The sequence below is a fragment of the Sorex araneus genome, chromosome X (genome assembly GCF_027595985.1).
Source record: "Sorex araneus isolate mSorAra2 chromosome X, mSorAra2.pri, whole genome shotgun sequence".
Taxonomy (NCBI): domain Eukaryota; kingdom Metazoa; phylum Chordata; class Mammalia; order Eulipotyphla; family Soricidae; genus Sorex; species Sorex araneus.
Window position 1 is genome coordinate 193,123,681 of NC_073313.1, and position 17,592 is coordinate 193,141,272.

At 34.6% G+C, this 17,592-nt stretch overlaps 1 protein-coding gene across 19 annotated transcripts in view; it reads right to left on the bottom strand.

Annotated features, from left to right (window-relative positions):
- Positions 1 to 3,204: 3,204 nt before the first annotated feature.
- Positions 3,205 to 17,592, bottom strand: part of BAZ2B (bromodomain adjacent to zinc finger domain 2B) — a 356,824-nt gene continuing 342,436 nt past the window's right edge. For 14 of the 19 annotated variants that reach the window (XM_055120597.1, XM_055120596.1, XM_055120595.1 and 11 more), the window contains 6 exons: positions 15,718 to 16,028; positions 15,186 to 15,321; positions 11,270 to 11,416; positions 8,895 to 9,160; positions 8,487 to 8,630; positions 3,205 to 4,471 (listed from right to left, as the gene is read on the bottom strand). In XM_055120597.1, coding sequence (XP_054976572.1) covers positions 4,318 to 4,471; positions 8,487 to 8,630; positions 8,895 to 9,160; positions 11,270 to 11,416; positions 15,186 to 15,321; positions 15,718 to 16,028 — 1,158 coding nt within the window. In that variant the 3' untranslated portion in view covers positions 3,205 to 4,317. Of the gene's footprint in view, positions 4,472 to 8,486; positions 8,631 to 8,894; positions 9,161 to 11,269; positions 11,417 to 15,185; positions 15,322 to 15,717; positions 16,029 to 17,592 lie in introns of those variants that run through there. The other 5 variants (XM_055120602.1, XM_055120598.1, XM_055120592.1 and 2 more) reach the window with 3 other exon arrangements.

The window sequence follows — 17,592 nt, forward strand, 5'->3', positions numbered from 1 at the left end:
TAAAGTAAGTTTTAATTGATTGAGGTTCTGTGATTTATAATACTGTTATTGCTGGTTTCCCATGAATAGGTCAAAAGAGTTTGAACAATATTAACAATAGGTGCTTTCCATTTTCTTCCCCCCGCCCCTTTTTTTTCTTTCCCCCACATCCCACTGTGTTCAGGGCTTACTTCTGACTCTGTACTCAGGGATCATTCCTGGTGGCGCTCTGGTAGGATGCTGGGGATAGAACCTGGGTTGGACATGTAAGGCATGCGCCCCACCAGTGTACTCTTGCTTTAGTACTAAAGACTTTCCATTTTCACCTAATTTAATAACAGCCACGGATCAACAATAAGTATCCATTAAGAAAATCCATTAAGAAAATGATATATATAATATAACATGCCTATTTGCATCCTGGGAAATTCTGTAAAGAACTTAGATGAACTTGATTTCTTCCCCACACCATTCAGATTTGCTTTTATTTATAAATGGAGGCAAAGTGAAGAGCTTGGGTAGGGTGTATGTGAGGACATGGGCAGTTAGCAGCCAGTAGAATGGGGCTGCTTGCTCCGCAGGGCGAATGAAGCACGCAGTTCCTAACACCTTCTACTGCTCTATATCGATCTGCTTGCTGGTATGCTAAAATCTGCACTGGCAGTGGCAGCTGATCAGTGGCACTCTCCCCAATCTTAGAGTGTGGCCACTCTGCATGTCAGAAAGTCCTTGAGAAAGGGCACAGCAGCATTTGTTATGTTGAGAAGACAGGAGGCATGAGACCACAGGCCTGAGTTTGGAACCAACTAGGACTCTGGGAGAAGTTTTGCAATTCTGACACTTATGGGGGAAAAACCCAAACTTTAAAATGGCATTATTAAACACTTATGTTAAAGTTTTGTCTGGATACATTTTAATTTTTTTTTGGTAAATGGATGAGTGAAAAATTGGTAAAAACATTTAAACAATTTCCTTAAGTGCCTTGCTTCCAATGTTAGGAAGAAAGCATCTGTTGTTTCACCACTGGATATTTATCTCTCTGGTCCTCTAGGTGTAAATAATCTTGAGAGAAGTAGGCAACTGTTAAAACTGATAACAGGAGTACATGACTAATATCAGATTTCCCTGTTGAGAATTGTTTAATGGGAAACTAAATGGGCTTTTACACATTTTTTAAAAGGACATGGGGGGGGAGGTGAAGGGGATGGAAAATATAAGGTACCAAAACCAGATTAGATTCTTCATAAATTTTTTTTCTTTGTTTTGGGGCAAAACCCAGTGATCCTCAGGGTGTACTCTGGCTTAGAACTCAGGGATGAGAGGAGGGTTCTGGAACCATATCAGGTGAAGGGGATCAAACTCAGGTCAGTCACATGCAAGGCAAGTGCCTTACCTACTTTATTATCTCTCCAGTCCCAAGATTCCTCATAAATATGATTAAAATTAGCACTCTGATTTAAACCTTTTGGTTGAAACAAGAAAAAGGGATCATCTTACATGTATGGTAACTTAGAGTACAGCTCCACCAATTTTCACTTGTTTCACTTTCATTGGTTAATAATGAAATAAATATTATTTATTCTCTATGCTGTTTCAAATTTGGTGATTTCTGGTTATTATCCTCCGAAAGTAGTGGATTGCTAAATCTGTTATCGGTGGTTGGTCACTACTTTAGTTGATAGTCTAAATCTAAACTAGGGGCAGGCCAGTTTTTTCACTATTTACGCATCAATAGCGACTACGTTGGACCAGTTTTAAGGATAAAACCTAATTTGTCTTAATGAAAGCATGGCTCTTAATAATTATGTAACAGTAAAAGATTAGGACTTTTTAATGTTTGAGAAAAGCAACAATAATTGTTTTACTGAGCATATATCTAGTCTAGGGTACTGTAAGTGGAAGAAAACATGACAAATGATCCACAGATGTTTATTAACACTTGTTGATGCAACTGTTACTGATACAACAGAATCTCATCTGCTGCCCTTTGGGGATCATACCTACTACTTTTTGAATAACTACTTCTGATGCATAGGAACAGTAAAAACACGGTCCAAAATTGACAATATTTTTTCAAGCTCTCCTCTTTTCACAGATATCTTAATTTTAAAAGAAAGTTATCACTCTTGAAAAATAGTTGTGTGTATGTATTTTAAGTATTTTATTTCTCATGTGCCCCTTAAACACCAGACATGTTATCATCAATCTGTGTACACCAACTAATATAAAATAACATAAGTATGTATCATTCCTAAGGCATAGAACCACATGAAGAATATTCTCCATGGGCTATCTGGCAGTTCTATAAACACAAAAACTATATACTTTATTCACAGAACCTTTTGGTGTCCTGCTCTACATTGAATTTTTGATTAAGCAACAGCCCCTTGAACACCACTGAATATTTGGTTAACAGAAAATAACTTATATAATAACAGCTGATTGTCAGATAAGTCTTCACAAATAATCTAGCGATTTTGGAAAATACTTTTATGGTTTAGAAGCATTTTAAAGGCTGGAATACTTTCTTCAAAACTCTTATTTTGATTTAAAAAATGTACACCTGAAACTTATATGTAAAAATACATTATAATGTGATGTTACATTAAAAAAAAACCCATCTTTTTTCCTTTACTGTTAATAGCAGTGAACTTTATCTAAGGATCATTTCTCCACTAGGCTGTAAGTTCCCTAAAGGCAGGGCTGTGCCTGCTTATACATCAATGATGCCTCAGAATCCAGCAAGGCTTCAAATCCTGTTTCACAATGCTTATATTTGTATCTCATCAGTTACTAGATTAATTTAAATGATCACCCTTTCTTTTGAGAACTGGATTAAATGTCTCCCAATAATACACAATCTAGAGGCTTAGACGACAGACATCACTTGACTTAAAACCAGCGTCTTCACTCAGCCCAATATTCTCTGAGAATTCTATGAAAATCATATTCAAATGAACTTCGGGGTAAAATAGTGTATGCTCAGCTTCTTTAAGAAAAACTAATTTTTCCAAAAAAAAAAAAAACCTAGTTTGTTGAAGTCTTTTATTGTATCCGTGCCACACATAGTAGTGAAAATAACACTCCTCAAAAAAGAATGCTGCCTTTTCCACAACATTTTATTTTAAATAAAACTTCAAGTACTCTTACATAGGTACAAAAAAAAATTCTGATCTATTTGCCTCCAACAGGCCACCACAACACACAGTAGATAAAACACAGTGGTTACAAATGTCTTTTAAATTTATTTCTGAGGCAAGGCAAATGGGAGGGAAATGTTTCTATGAAAAAATACTGTGTGCAGTAGGAAATTGTCACAATTTTATTCCACATGGATACAAATGATTATACTTTAATTTAGGCCCTGGTGGCTTAAAATTATATAACAAAATAGAAAAATGGAAAACTAATATCCCCTACACCCTGTTTCAAAGGCAGGCACTACCAAGATCAAGGAGACGCCACAGTGTTGGTAGAGGATAATTACTGTACAAGCTGTATAGCTATAATTACCTTCAGACTAAAATAAAATGCTACAGTCCTTCTAAGGCATAAACAATAATGTCTGCAAACGATATATACACATAATACATATTTAAAACAAGACTTAATATAAACAATAATGAACAGTATGTACATGTCAATTTTTCTTCACTGTTTCGAAATACAATTTAACTACACAAGTGATGCAGCAACATATATATATGTATATATATAAATGTACTTGTAACTCTACAGTAAAGTTTATTTTTGGTGCTTTTATAGCACATCAGTGTAAACAGTTTAACTTGGCTTTGTTTTATATTTTTAAAACATTCCTTGTTGTATTTTCAAGATTTAAAGCAATTTTCTAGTTCTTCCTTTTCACAGAAAACGAAGATTCTGAATGTGGTTTAATCATAAATAATTCATAAAATTAAATACATTCACTAAAAAATAAACTACAAAGTAAAAAAAATGAAAAATAGATATTTATTGAGAGGGAAAGGAGAACCATTTCCCACATTAGAGCTCTGGTGTTGAATATTCAGTGCGATTTGATATATTTTAATTGCTATTGCACTATAACACCCTTTCCTTTGAAAATTCTTTGGGTGTGCTTCCCTGTTCTACCTAAATTAGCTGATAAATCACACAAACCAATAACCAAGGGTTTTGGTTGTTGTAGGAGTGAAGCCTTTAAAAATGGTATCATTCTTCTGATACTTTTTTTTTGTGATATTTATTTTAAGAAAAAAAAGTCATTGTGTATGTGCCTTGCACATTTATGTAAATATAGTTCACATTGCTGGTCTTGTTTATCCTTGTTCAGAAGGAAAAATAGAGATTATTATAATTTCAGCTCACTTTGAAAGTATCTGTCCACTTTTTCTCAAAATAATTCCTCATACTGTGGCCAGCTCTCCCTATATCAGAATCATCTTCATTAAATGTTTCACAGTTGTCAAAAACGAGTCTTACATCTACAGCAAAGGTTTCCAAGTTCGGGTACCTGAAAGAAAGCACATGATTAAGAGGTTGTTTTTATAGGATGACTGTGTTCTGTACATAAATGAAGGGGTAATAAAAGGTAAAATAAAAAGAAAAACTGGCGGGCAAAAGAAAAAGGCTAGGGTAACTATTTAAATGGATATAGAATGCATTGTGCCTTGTTACATGTGAATAAAGAAATATGTGCTCTGAGCTAAACACAATCTAAAGAGACGTTACATGGAAAAAAAATCATCTATCACAGCTGTTAAAAGGACTATTCCCCCCAGACCACTAGGTTCACGTGACCAACTGTATCACTCGGTATCAGCTATACCAAAAATACCCTATCCACTTCCAAAAATATTTAGTTGCAGTGGAAATTCTGTGCATCATCTGCTATAAACATTGCCTTTGCTCTGTAGCTTTTACAAAGCTGAATGTGCTGCTCCGTGTTCAATCCTCACTTCCCATTCCTCTTCAGATATGCTCTTTTGCCTAGAATTGGAGTATAATGATGTAAAAGAAGCCTGGAAAAGCATGTGCTATCCTCTTTATCAGAGGTAACTTCATGAGGACTTGCCTTTCAATATAAAATACTGTGCTTCGGTAGTATTTTTTATCTTGGGAGGAGTAAGCTCAATTCTCTTGCTTTGTAAGAATACCGAAGCGAGCAGAAACGTGAATGAATCTGTCTAAATTTATGGGTGAGCAAGAGGTGGCTCATTTCAAGCCAATTCAAAGTAAAATAAATACATTTTTGAAAGGGGGCTTTTGCAAATTCAAATGCAAAGCAATTCTAAATTATGATAGGCTGCAAAGACAATAACATCCTCATTAGAAACACCTGTGAAGCAAGCGCTGCAACCTGGTAAAGTGTTTCTTTGGTAAAATACCTGTGTTCTTTCACTCCCTTCTAATATCTGCAATAAATAATAAGACAAAATTTCTGTCTTTAATAAGATTACAGAGTTAAGTAAGCCCGTATAAAACTTCATCTTCCTTTTCTCCTGGGAACAGGGAAGAATAATCCATTAGGTGGTTACTCTTTATTCACTCTTCCACAGTCTTTGGTAATCACTGATCCATCTCATTGTCCCTATGAATACCCTTTCTGCATATTTTAGATAATGGAATCATATCTGTGGGGAGCCTTTTTATAAAATATTTTAAAGTTACTTTAAGAAATATTTATGTCCTTGGACAGTTTCCATTGTAAAAGGTTAATGATTAATGCTAAAGAGATTGGAATCCAAGAGAGGTTCTAGGTAAAATAAGTACAATAGCCACATCGGTGCATCAGTGCCTTTCTTGGTACAGTTGGTGGAATGCAGAAGAAATATTCATTAAAGTAGGCACTCTGCTCCCTGCTGTCCTGAAAATTTCTTGCTGACGTATTGGAAGCACAGTTTATAAGGTTTTTTCTTTTTCTTTTTGGGTCACACCTGGCAATGCACAGGGGTTACTCCTGGCTCTGCACTCAGCAATTACTCTTGGCAGTGCTCAGGGGACCATATGGGATGCTGGGATTCGAACCCGGTCGGCCGCGTGTAAGGCAAACACCCTACCTGCTGTGCTATCACTCCAGCCCCACATTTTATAAATTTTAATCACAACTCATTATTTGGGGTTTAATCAAACAACACAATGTTAGAGTGCCTGAATCCACTATGTTTTGTTTCTTAGCATCACCAACAGGGGTTTTAAGAACTGCTTCCCGTTGTCTGCTCCCTCTTCTGCATCAGGACTCATTCATATAAAGGAGCTCCAATTTCATTGTTCTTTGGGTCATTTTGAATTAATTTCTAAACACGTCTGTTTGAGTTATTTTAAAGTTTAGATTCAACTTCTATTTAGTGACTGAAATTATACATACAATTAATAAAAAATTAATTAAACACTGATAAAGTCTTTGTGTAAGTCTTTGTCCTGGTCATATTGATGATAGAGTCTATGTGTAACCTTCATAAATATTTATAATTTTCATAGAAAAAGCAAAATAACTAGTCCATATATAGACAGTTGATATATAAATATATATAAAATATATAATTCATATATAAACAGTCCATATTTGCCAGTTGATTCACATATAATCAATGTTTTCTTTAAAAATTTTTTTTTTTTTCGGCCACACTTCGTGGTGCTCATGGCTTACTCCTGGCTCTGTAGTCAGGGAACGTTCCTGGAAGGCTTAGGGGAACATATGGAATATCAGGGATTGAATTTGAGTTGGCTGCAAACAAGGCAAGGGCCTTACCCGCTAAACTATCTATTCAGCCCACACCAATGTTTGAAATGGGTTGAAATATTTTCTGAATTGAAATGTCCATCTCTAATTAAAAAAAAAAGAAGAACTTAGGGCCAGAGAGACAGTTCAATGGGCTGAGTGCCTGCACTGTATGCAAGAGCACCAGGTTCAATCCCTAGAACTGTATGGTCCCTGAAGCACTACTAGACGTAAGCTCCAACAGGAGGCCTGAAGCAAGCTCTGAACACCAGCAGGTGTAACTAAGAAAACAGCTTTCCCCCAAGAAAACCTACCCCCAAATATGATTATCTAAAAGACTCATGTTTAAGACTCCAAAGCAATAAATTAGTTGGTCAGTCTATGAAAATAGAGACACTGATGATTATGATTTAAAAGTCTTACTCAACACTTTTAAATCCTAAATGAATTGTGGTGCACAGTGATTTTGATAAAATGATGTCTAGGAAAAATGAATCAACATACTGTATAATAACGGTAAAAATAACAATAATGCAACTTCAAAATATTTTATAATTTTTTCCCTTTAATTTGGGGAATGGGAAAATTGGGTCACACCCAGAAGTGCTCAGAAGTGACCCCAGATTTGTACATGGTGCAGGAAATTCTTAACAGGTGCTTCTTTCAAAGTAAAAAAAATTCCTTTTTCTCTATCTTTTCCCTTGTGTTTTTGCATGAATTGTAGGGCAGAGGAGATAGTAAATTAACTTGGTATGTAGGAATAAAGAATTCAGTGGAGAAAGAAGAGAATACAGATTCTGGTCACTGAAAGGTTGTTAAATCTACAGCCTGTTTTTGTGTTTTTAAACCGGGTGAGTGTCTGGAATCACTAAAGTTTACTACTAGGAATCTCTATTCTTCTTGCAGGAGTTTGCAGAAATCTGACAATTGTCTAAACTATGGCTCAGGGGGTGTGTGAGGGAAGCCTGGGTTTGATCCCTGGTGCTATATACTGACCCAAGAGCTGAGAATAATCCCTGAGTACAGAGCTGAAAGTAGCCTCTAAACACAGGTTGATATCCCTGCCCTCAATAAAATGAAATTATGGCCAAGAAATAACTTTACTATTTGGATAAGGTACAAAGAGAATGTACAAGAAGAAAGCAAAAATTAGTTTTCTTCACACTTATGAAATGCATGGTGAATAATAATAAATGCAAAATACAGCTTTTAATATTTAATTTTTTCAATGATCTCCTACTTATAACATTGCAATGATCTGAAAACATTAAGTTTTGTTTAATCTATATGATAGTGTCAGTATTCTGATGCACAAGACAAATTTCAGTTGACATTGTTTCTTACATTGAGATGTTTCCCTGTCACTATTCCTTACTTTTTAGGATAGATTAAATGCCTTCTAATGTTCAAAGCAGCTTTGACATAATACTTCCTGATTGTTTAATTAATTTTAATTGACATCTCTTCCATACCATACTGTCCAAACTTCTCTCTTCCCCCTCTCCTTTCTTTCCTTCTCCTTTATTCTCCTAAAAGGGAGGGACATCAAATGAATGTATTTTTGTTTTGTTTCATTTTTTTGGTCACCCCACTGGTGCTCAGACACTACTACTGGTTCGGGGTCACTCCCAATGGTGCTGGGACACCATGTAGTGCCAGGGATCCTGGTGCAGCTATTGCTTGCAAAACATGTGCTTCAGCCTTTTGAGCTATTTTCCCAGCACAAATTAATGTAATTTTGGCTCACTAGAAAAGTATCCAGGACATATTGAAAGTTTAAAAGTACTGAATTGAAATGATTACTTACTGTCCACTACTTAATTTTTCTCTAATTGTGGAAAAATCCATAGGCTTCTTAATGACTTTCTTATAACCAGGAACAAGTTTCAAGTTTACAGGAAGTAGAAAAGGCCATGCATCCTCGTGAGTTTCCATTTCAGCAAGGATCATACTAAAGAAAATATGTTTACAATCAATACCTATAAGCTTCATAAAATCTAATTTTACTGAAAATTTAGCTTTCATCATCTTTCCAATTAAAATAAATTTAAATATAATTTATTAGAGAACAAAGGAACACAATTACATATACTATATATTTTACATTTTTCCACTTATATGAATTACCAAAATGTCACATTTAAGACATAAAAGGTTTCTAAGCAAATAAAGTAAAATGCTATAAATATATAATGCATGAAAAGTGAAATAATACCTGCAAAGAGCTAGGTCTTTGGAGTCATCTCTTTTAGGTTTCTTAACAGAAGTAAAACTTTCTTGTTTTGACAAGTTAATAGAAGTGTTTTCCTCCATTTTTCTTTTTTTTAGGTCTTTGTTTCCTCGTTTTATTGAACTACTTGTAGATGCAGAATCTTCATCTTCAGTATCCCCTGGTAAGCTCACTTTCTTGCCTTTCTTTGACTCATTAGTCTTTTTTCCTTTGACATGAAGCTTTTTGATTTTTAGAGTTTGACCACTTGCCTTTAATTTAAAAAAGTAAATGAAGATAAGATAATGGCTGTCTACAAATGTTCTACTATCTTAAAATATGACATTTTGATAGCACAAAGAGAGTATTGTCCAGAAGGTTGATTATTTTTATCATTTTATTATTTTCAAGGCTAAAACCTAATAGTACATGAAAAAAATTGAGGCTTATTAACACTTACAGATATTAATACCTGATAAAAGAATTTATCAAACAGTACTCCTTTAGTTAGCTCACTAACTGAAAGAGTTTAACAATATGAAAGGAAAACAATATAACTTAGAACAAAAGTTAACAAAAATAGCTTATTAATAAAAATGTTGAAAAGGTACTTAAAAAAGCTAGGTGAATCATTTATTTTTGTTTTGTGATCATACTCAAAGATGCTCCAGAATTACTCCTGGCAGTGCTTGTGGGACCATGGGATGCCAGGTATTGAACTTGGGTTGGTCATGAGCAAGGTCAATGCCCTACCATCTGTACTAGCTCCCTGGTCTCTCAATGGATTTTTATAGGTTGGGCATTTTCTTCAGCCACACTTGGATACAAAGTTATAGGAGCTAGAGAAAGTATGGCTGAATTAACCAGAATGGTGTTTTTCCCAAATGAAGGAGGAAATAGAGCTAAAGATGGATGTGCTAATTATAAGGGGACAATGATAAGGTAGGTTAGGAAGAAAGAGGATTTGGAGGTAGTGAAAGAGGATTCAGAGAGAGTGAAAAGGTCTTAAGACAAGAAATTTTAGGATTGCCAGAAAGAGAGAACTGAAAAGAAAGAAGGCAATGAAGAGAAAAAAGTTTAGAACTGAATTTAGGAGAAGAAATAGTTATGGACAATGAATAAATTAAGAGATTAAAATAGAAGAGAGTGAACGAGGTAGGGAATACCTAGCAGAGTGTCTGGTCTTTAATATATGCTGAACTTCTTCACACTATTTGCTATTTCTTTTATACCTCTAAAAACCACTATTTTCTACTTTTTTTTCCATATAGCCTCTATGATCAACGGGTATAATTTACAGGTTTCTAATTTCTAATATGATTAGAAAGTGACTTAATATACATAAGCTTATTACTATATGACCAAGCAAAATTAGTGGGCGTAAGAGTGTGAAATATGTATTTATAGAGATAACTGTGTATGCTATAATAACAGCATTATTTGTAATAGCCAAAGGTAGAAATAAACCAAATGACTGTCAGCCAATGATTAAACACAATCTGGAATATTCACAAAATGGAAAATTATCTGAGTATAAAAAGGAAGTACTGATGCAAATAAACTGTACTAAGGAAATCAGATATAAAAGGCTACACACTGAGACTGGAGAAATAGCTCAAGAGGCTGGGTGGATGATTTGCATGTGAGACACTGGATTTGATCACCAGCAGCACCTGGTCACCCGAGCACACTAGGAATGACTCCAGATCAGAGTCAAACCACCACTGGGGACAGTTCAAAATTTGAAAGAAAAAAAAAGCGTACATATTATATATCTCTAGTTATATGAGTAGACTAGGCAAATCCACACAGATAAAGGTAGATTAATTTGGGTCAGAGCAAATAGCATAGTCTGTAAGGCTTTGCATGTGGCTGGCCCGCCTTTAATCCCTGGCATCCCATAAATTCCTCAAGCACACAGGAGGATTCCTGAGCACAGAGCCAGAAGTAATCCCAGAGCATCACTGGGTGTGGCTCCCAGACAACAACAACAACAACAACAACAACAACAACAACAACAGAAAATAGATTAATTGGGCCAGAAAGAAAGTATACTGGTACAGTTCACTCCTTCTCCCTCAAAAAATAAAAGAAGCGATTTTGTCAATACACTATAAATATCTGAAATATATCTTTTAAAAGGTGAATTTTGTGGCATATAAATTTTATCTCAAAAATCTCTATAAGAGTCTGCATTTTGACATAGCAACTGATAAGTTCAGTTTGATTTTTTAACTTATTTTTTAATGAAGCAAAATATTTTCATTGAAAGAAATTTACCTGGAGAAGTGTGAGACAAGAGAAAGAAAGAAATACATGTTCAATAGAGAGCACGGAGTTCTTCAGAGTAGAAAAAAGTCTTAGTTTTAGATCAGTCTTACCTTAGCAATACAAGTTGGACAAAACCAGTCCCCATCTGGGATAGTGGTAATCTTGGGTCTGTGGCAATATGTGTGACAGCCTTTATCACAGCCATCACAAAGGAGGAGCAGTTCTTCATTATCTCCCTTTCGACAGATCTGGCAGTACTATAATATACGAAAAATCATTTAAAATTAATACTGAACTGTAAATAATGGTCATGGGGATATTAAACACACCATAATTCCTAGTTTATATTAGTAATGAACATTCCGCTTGCTAACAAATATACAGTAGCCATACACATCTATGTATCTCTCGTTACACAGATATGGACCACATGACGGGGTGAGCAGTTCAATTGGGGTAAATGCACATTTCAGGTACACTGCAAAAAACAAAGCTAGAGGTTGAATGCCTGCACACACTTCAGAAGCATGTACACATTAACATATGAAATAATTAACATGACATTAGAGCACATAAAGCAATGAGTAGCTTCAATATGTGGTGCATTCATTTTTAAATATATTTCAGCTTTGGCTTATCTTAGCATCCTCATGATGTCCTGAGAAAGAAATAAAAGAGTAATTTTTAAGATTTAAATTAGGAAACGTATCAGTATCAGAACTATATATAGAAAGATGCCTCTATATTTTACTTAAATTCATTATTTTGTGATTGATTAAAAAAAGTGTTCAAACCAGGAAACGTTGGAAATCAATTCATGTATCACAACCGTATAAAACTGATCCAACAAAATGACTTATACCACCCCCCTCCAAAAAGCCCTAATACAATAAATTCAAATAATTTAGGCCATGATCTATTTTAAATTAAAATTATTTCTTCTTGTTAAAAAATTTCTAATGCTAAGAACTTTAAAATATACAGAGATTATTTCCCCCCCAAAATGCACATTCTTTTTATGTATCAAGATTCACAAAGGGAAAGAAGAAAAGTTAAAACAGTAAGCACTAACAATATATTTGACATTGAGCTTACATATCCAGTTCTGGGAGAAAATGTTCTACAATCAAAATTTTCAAAAATGGAAAGATCTAAACTATAATTATAGTAGTTTATAGATGCATATACTCTTAAAAAACAGAATAGATGAACTTTTAAAACTTTAAAACTTTATTTAATTTCCAATACATTAAAATCTTAATTTGGAAAAATCTGGAAATCATATAAATTGTTATATATGTATAACCAATGGTAGCCTGAAAATTTTAACAAAATGCAGATACACATACACAAACTTAACACATGTGTCAAATAAATCTGTAACACTAAAATTCACATGTGTACAAGAGCCTAAACTGGTAAATTTTGTATCCAAAGGTAATTATCCTTATGACATTTTCTACACCATATCACTAAATAATTTGATGCTGTTTTCCACATTTGAGTTATTTAAAAAAACCTCTTATTATAAAAATATTCATTGAGATGTAACATGTAGATGGTTATATTAAACCCAAACACAATTTAAAAATCAAATTAATAAATGTAAGTAAATTCTCATTTTTTTAGAATAGACAACTAAAAATATCACAGTCTGTCTTACATCTCATATGTGATTTAAAAATAAAATTATTTTCTAATATTTATTAAGGAAGGATGACAGATACTAAATAACACTTTTGCAAAAATTACAGAAATAGTTCACAATATGCTAGAGCAATTGTTAGTATTTGCTTTTAACATCTCTGCAACGACAGCTGGAATAATGGATGTTACTCACTCTTTACCATTAAACATAATACGAAGTTGGGGCCGGTGTGAGAGGGATAACAGGGAAGGGAACACTAGGACAATCCAGGAGACAAAAAGTGCCCGTCACAGAGGCAGGCTGGTTGTTTGGAGGAAAACTAGAGACAGTGTGAAGGGTAGTATGCACTCGTGAAGGAACTGGTGTTGGATCGATATATGCCCAAGTCTCAATCAAAATAGTTTTGCAACTTTCTAATTCATGGTGACTCAAGTCTTTAAATAAAAAGAAAATTTAAGCCAGATGGCATACTTAGGACATATTAAAAAGAATCTAAAGTGTATTCCATGTAGGGAATTTTCTAGGGGCAAACTATTAGAGCTCCACTTTCTCAGGAAGCCTGGTCTCTGGCAAGGTGTGGTTCTAAAGATATTGAGCACTTTAAGGTTATTTATCCTTTTTGGTTTGGGGGCTCTACCCAGTGATCCAGGGAAACTGGATGCAAAACAAAGCATGTGCACCAGCCCTGCCAGCTTTCTCCCCAACCTAAGCAACTGAACATGTTCTGAGCACTTAGTATGAAGATTATAGGCACAGTTAGTTAATATTTCTAATTAAAGATTATAAATTTTTCCAAAGTTTTTGAATATAAAACTGTTCTCTAAAGATATTTGCAAAACAAATAATAGATTAAGTGATAAAAAAGAAATGGAGAATATTTCATTACCATTGTTAAAAAATAAATGTAATATTAAAAACATGAAAGCTAAATGAGTTTGTAAAAACAAAACTTTAGATTGAAAAAATGAGATTATTACAGCACTGTATCACTGTAGCACTACTGTCCGGTTGTTCATCAATTTGCCTGAGCAGGCACCAGTAACATCTCTATTGTAAGACTTGTTACTGTTTTTTGGCATATTGAATATGCCACGGGTAGCTTGCCAGGCTCTGCCGTGCGGGTGGGATACTCTCGGTAGCTTGCCGGGCTCTCTGAGACGAACAGAGGAATCGAACCCGGGTCGGCCACATGCAACACAAATGCCCTATCCACTGCGCTATCGCTCCAGTCCAATTGTTTAGATACAAATTTTAAATATCTGTACAAATTTCTATTTTATTTCTATTTATTTATTTATTTTGCTTTTTGGGTCATACCCGGCGATGCAAAGGGGTTACTCCTGGCTCTGCACTCAGGAATCACTCCTGGCAGTGCTCGGGGGACCATATGGGATGCTGGGAATCGGGTCGGCCTCATGCAAGGCAAATGCCCTACCCACTGTGCTATCGCTCCAGCCCCAAGAAACTAAACACATTTTGTATAATATGAACAACCTTAGCAGCGTAAATCTAGAAACAAAAATGAAGGAAAGAATGCTAAATTATTTAAAAACATTTTAAAGAATCTTATTCTTAATTGTTCATGAAAACAAATTTCAAATGCTTTAATATTAAGGTTAATCTATAATTCAAAAACAATGTTTTAGTGACTCTTAAATATGTATAATAGATATTTTGATATATGTTATAGTAAAGGTAAAGAAATACTTTTATATTGATAAATAACTTGAAAGGAATCTTCTTGGAAAATACACGAAATAAACGTCTAACTTTGAATATATTACATTCAGCATCTGGTATAAAGAGAGACCACTAAATGATAATAGCTAATTAGCATAATCAAAGAAGGTGAAAATCTAGTTTTAATGACTTAAGGAAAGACTAAAAATCTAGACTTCAGGTCAACTACATCTGATGACAAATGTGTGGTATCATTGCAGAAAGTTAAACCTCTGTTTATCTTGTACTTACTCACTGAGTAATTTCTTAACATTTAATATGAAATTGATATAAATATAGACATTTTTGAAAGTAGTAAATATATATAGTAGATACTGTTAGGAACCAGAACATGGGTAAGAGGCCATTAAAATGTTTAAATAAGCAACTGAGATGACAGAATGTAACTTTGGAGTTATAAACAGTATTAAAACAAGAGAATCAAGATTAGGAATAAAGAAAACACTTGGTAGATTCCACCAAAAAGCTCAAAATAAAAAGGAAAGCATCAAAATAAGATCTTTAAGAATTAGCAAATTCTCAAGTAGCACATATATTATTTGAGAATAAGTACTATGTAGTTAATAAATAGCTGGATGTCGGAAAAAAAACAGGACAAAGTTAATTAGTTATAGTATTTCTTAAATAAAAACACTTACAACTTTCATAATTGATTTTTCCCATGCTATTGATTTCTGTAACTGCTGAATGCACAGAGCTACCTGTGCAGCACTGCGAGCTTCTGACAATGCCCTTCTCCATACCCTGAGCCCTGGAGCAATATCCTCTTCAATTCTGCATTGAAATATAGAAAAATTAAGTAGGTCATGTCCACATTTATGGTTATTGAATGTGAAACAATCATCACACTGAAAGCCAAGCAATGACAAAAACATGTAACAGCCAATAAGTATAAGGTTTAAGCAACTAAATTCGATGTAGTGCACAGACTGTGGCTACGTGCCTCAAAGCTTAGTCACAACCAGGTAAATGTAAGGTCACTTTGCAGGATTATCAACGCACATAACAAAACAACAACAAAAAAAAATGTTGTAACGAAGCACCATGCAAATAGCATGATCCACATGGATCACAGACATACAAGAAGATACATAGATAACAGGTAATAGAAAATAGGCTCCAATTAGCAAAGAAGCACAATAATTTTTCAAGTTAATCTCAATAACCTACCCGTCACCATCACCACTAATGGATGGTGCAGGAGCAGGGACAGTAACTGTGCCCACATTATCCAGTTTGATCTGAATGGTGGTACTTAAGGGGCTCTTCAGATACCTTCTTTCAATGTTCCGCTCCAAATCAGCCAGCCTGGTTACAGCTATATCTAGGGGGTTGTCACTCTTCCGTTCTAGTGCATGCTCACTGCTTTCTTCTTCGCCAGTAAATTCTCCATCATGCTCCTTGCACAATTTAGAAAATGACTTATGTTCAAAATATACCAAGTCCTCCCTTTCTGATGCAGGCTCTGGGCACATCCAACCCTATATATCAAGAGAATAATGTTATTATGGTTTCTTTTTCAAATGTCTGTGGGTGACTTGCTGTTACTAAAGTAAGGCAGCCGAACCAGCAGATCTCAAGGATGTTGTCACTGAAAAGTTTTTGTTTATGTTTCCTATGCTAGGTGGGAAAAAAGAAAACAAATTTTGAAAAAAAATAATGGTCATAAGACAATCTTGAAAAAGTTTATTGAGAACATCAGCAAAGTATTCTTATTTTCATTAAATGCTAATTAATTTCATGAGACCACTTAAATGGGAAGTCCTTGGTAGCCTCTTCTTTGCCATTATCATTCCTTGCATACAGGTCCTAGCATTCACCATTTTTTTTTCAGGCAGCAGCAGATTTGCACAAACTCTATATAGCTTTTAACTTCTTTTCTTAGTTAACTTTGCTCATTCTGCAGCTTACATGTCATAATTTGCTTCCTCCTGGAACCCACACCTGACTTAGAGGCAAGTCTCTCTATTATAGGCTCTCAAAGGATGTGATACTCCATGGCTTTGTGACAGTCACACAGTTTTACAACTGTGCTTATCTGATTAACATCGTTTTTTTTTTTTTGGGTTTGCTTTTGGGTCAAGCATGCAAGGCAAGATCCTTATCTCTCCAGCCCTGATTAAATCTTTCTACCACGAATATATACCTTTACTTGTAAATTTCACAAAGGTAGGGACCGACCCTCTAATTTTATCTCCTGCACAGGGAAGGCCAAACAGTAGGCATTCAATACATATATGTTGATGAAGAAATGATCTTACATCTTAGAATGCTTATATCAAGCCTTTAGCTCACATCATAAGAGGCCCTACTGTTTTACAAAGCAAGTATTTTACCCTGACATTTGAGGACCTCAGTCTACCTTTCCCTCACTTTCCTATCTGTGCATCTGACCCAGTAAGTCAAATCCTAAGATTTCTCACTCACAAACTGTCTTTAAGCTTCTTGTTCCTGATGTAATTAAGTTTGCAACTAAATAGGTGTATTTTACTAGTTCTGAAAAATGACAGTTGTTTGTTTTGGGGCCACACCTGGCTTTGCAGGGAAGGAATGCTGGAGACTGTCCCTGGATCTTGCAAACCATGTAAACCATATGTTCTAGACATTTGATCTATTGCCATGGCTCTGGAAAGTTACATTTTGGGAGACCCTCAAAAGTTTACAAGTGCTAGCATTAAAATAATTATAAATAAAAATTTTAATTAGCTAGGATGGGCTAGTATTACATACAAGTCTCACTCAGAATAAAATAGGAAATGTCAAATCAAATTACATGGAAATTATATTTTCTAAATGTTTCCAGGTATCTGTCTCATACACTCATCATACATTTACTTTCAAAGATTTCACCTTATTATTATTGACTGATAAGATCTTTAAATGCTCTGCAAGATAAAAAATTCCTCACAAATATGAAGTTCTTCTTTTGCTTATTCGCTGGGAAGTCAGTTTGAATCAGTGCCTGTGACATACTAATAAGTAGATAATAAAAAATTATATGTATATATGTGGGGTGATTTGCATGTATGTATGCAAGAACATTAT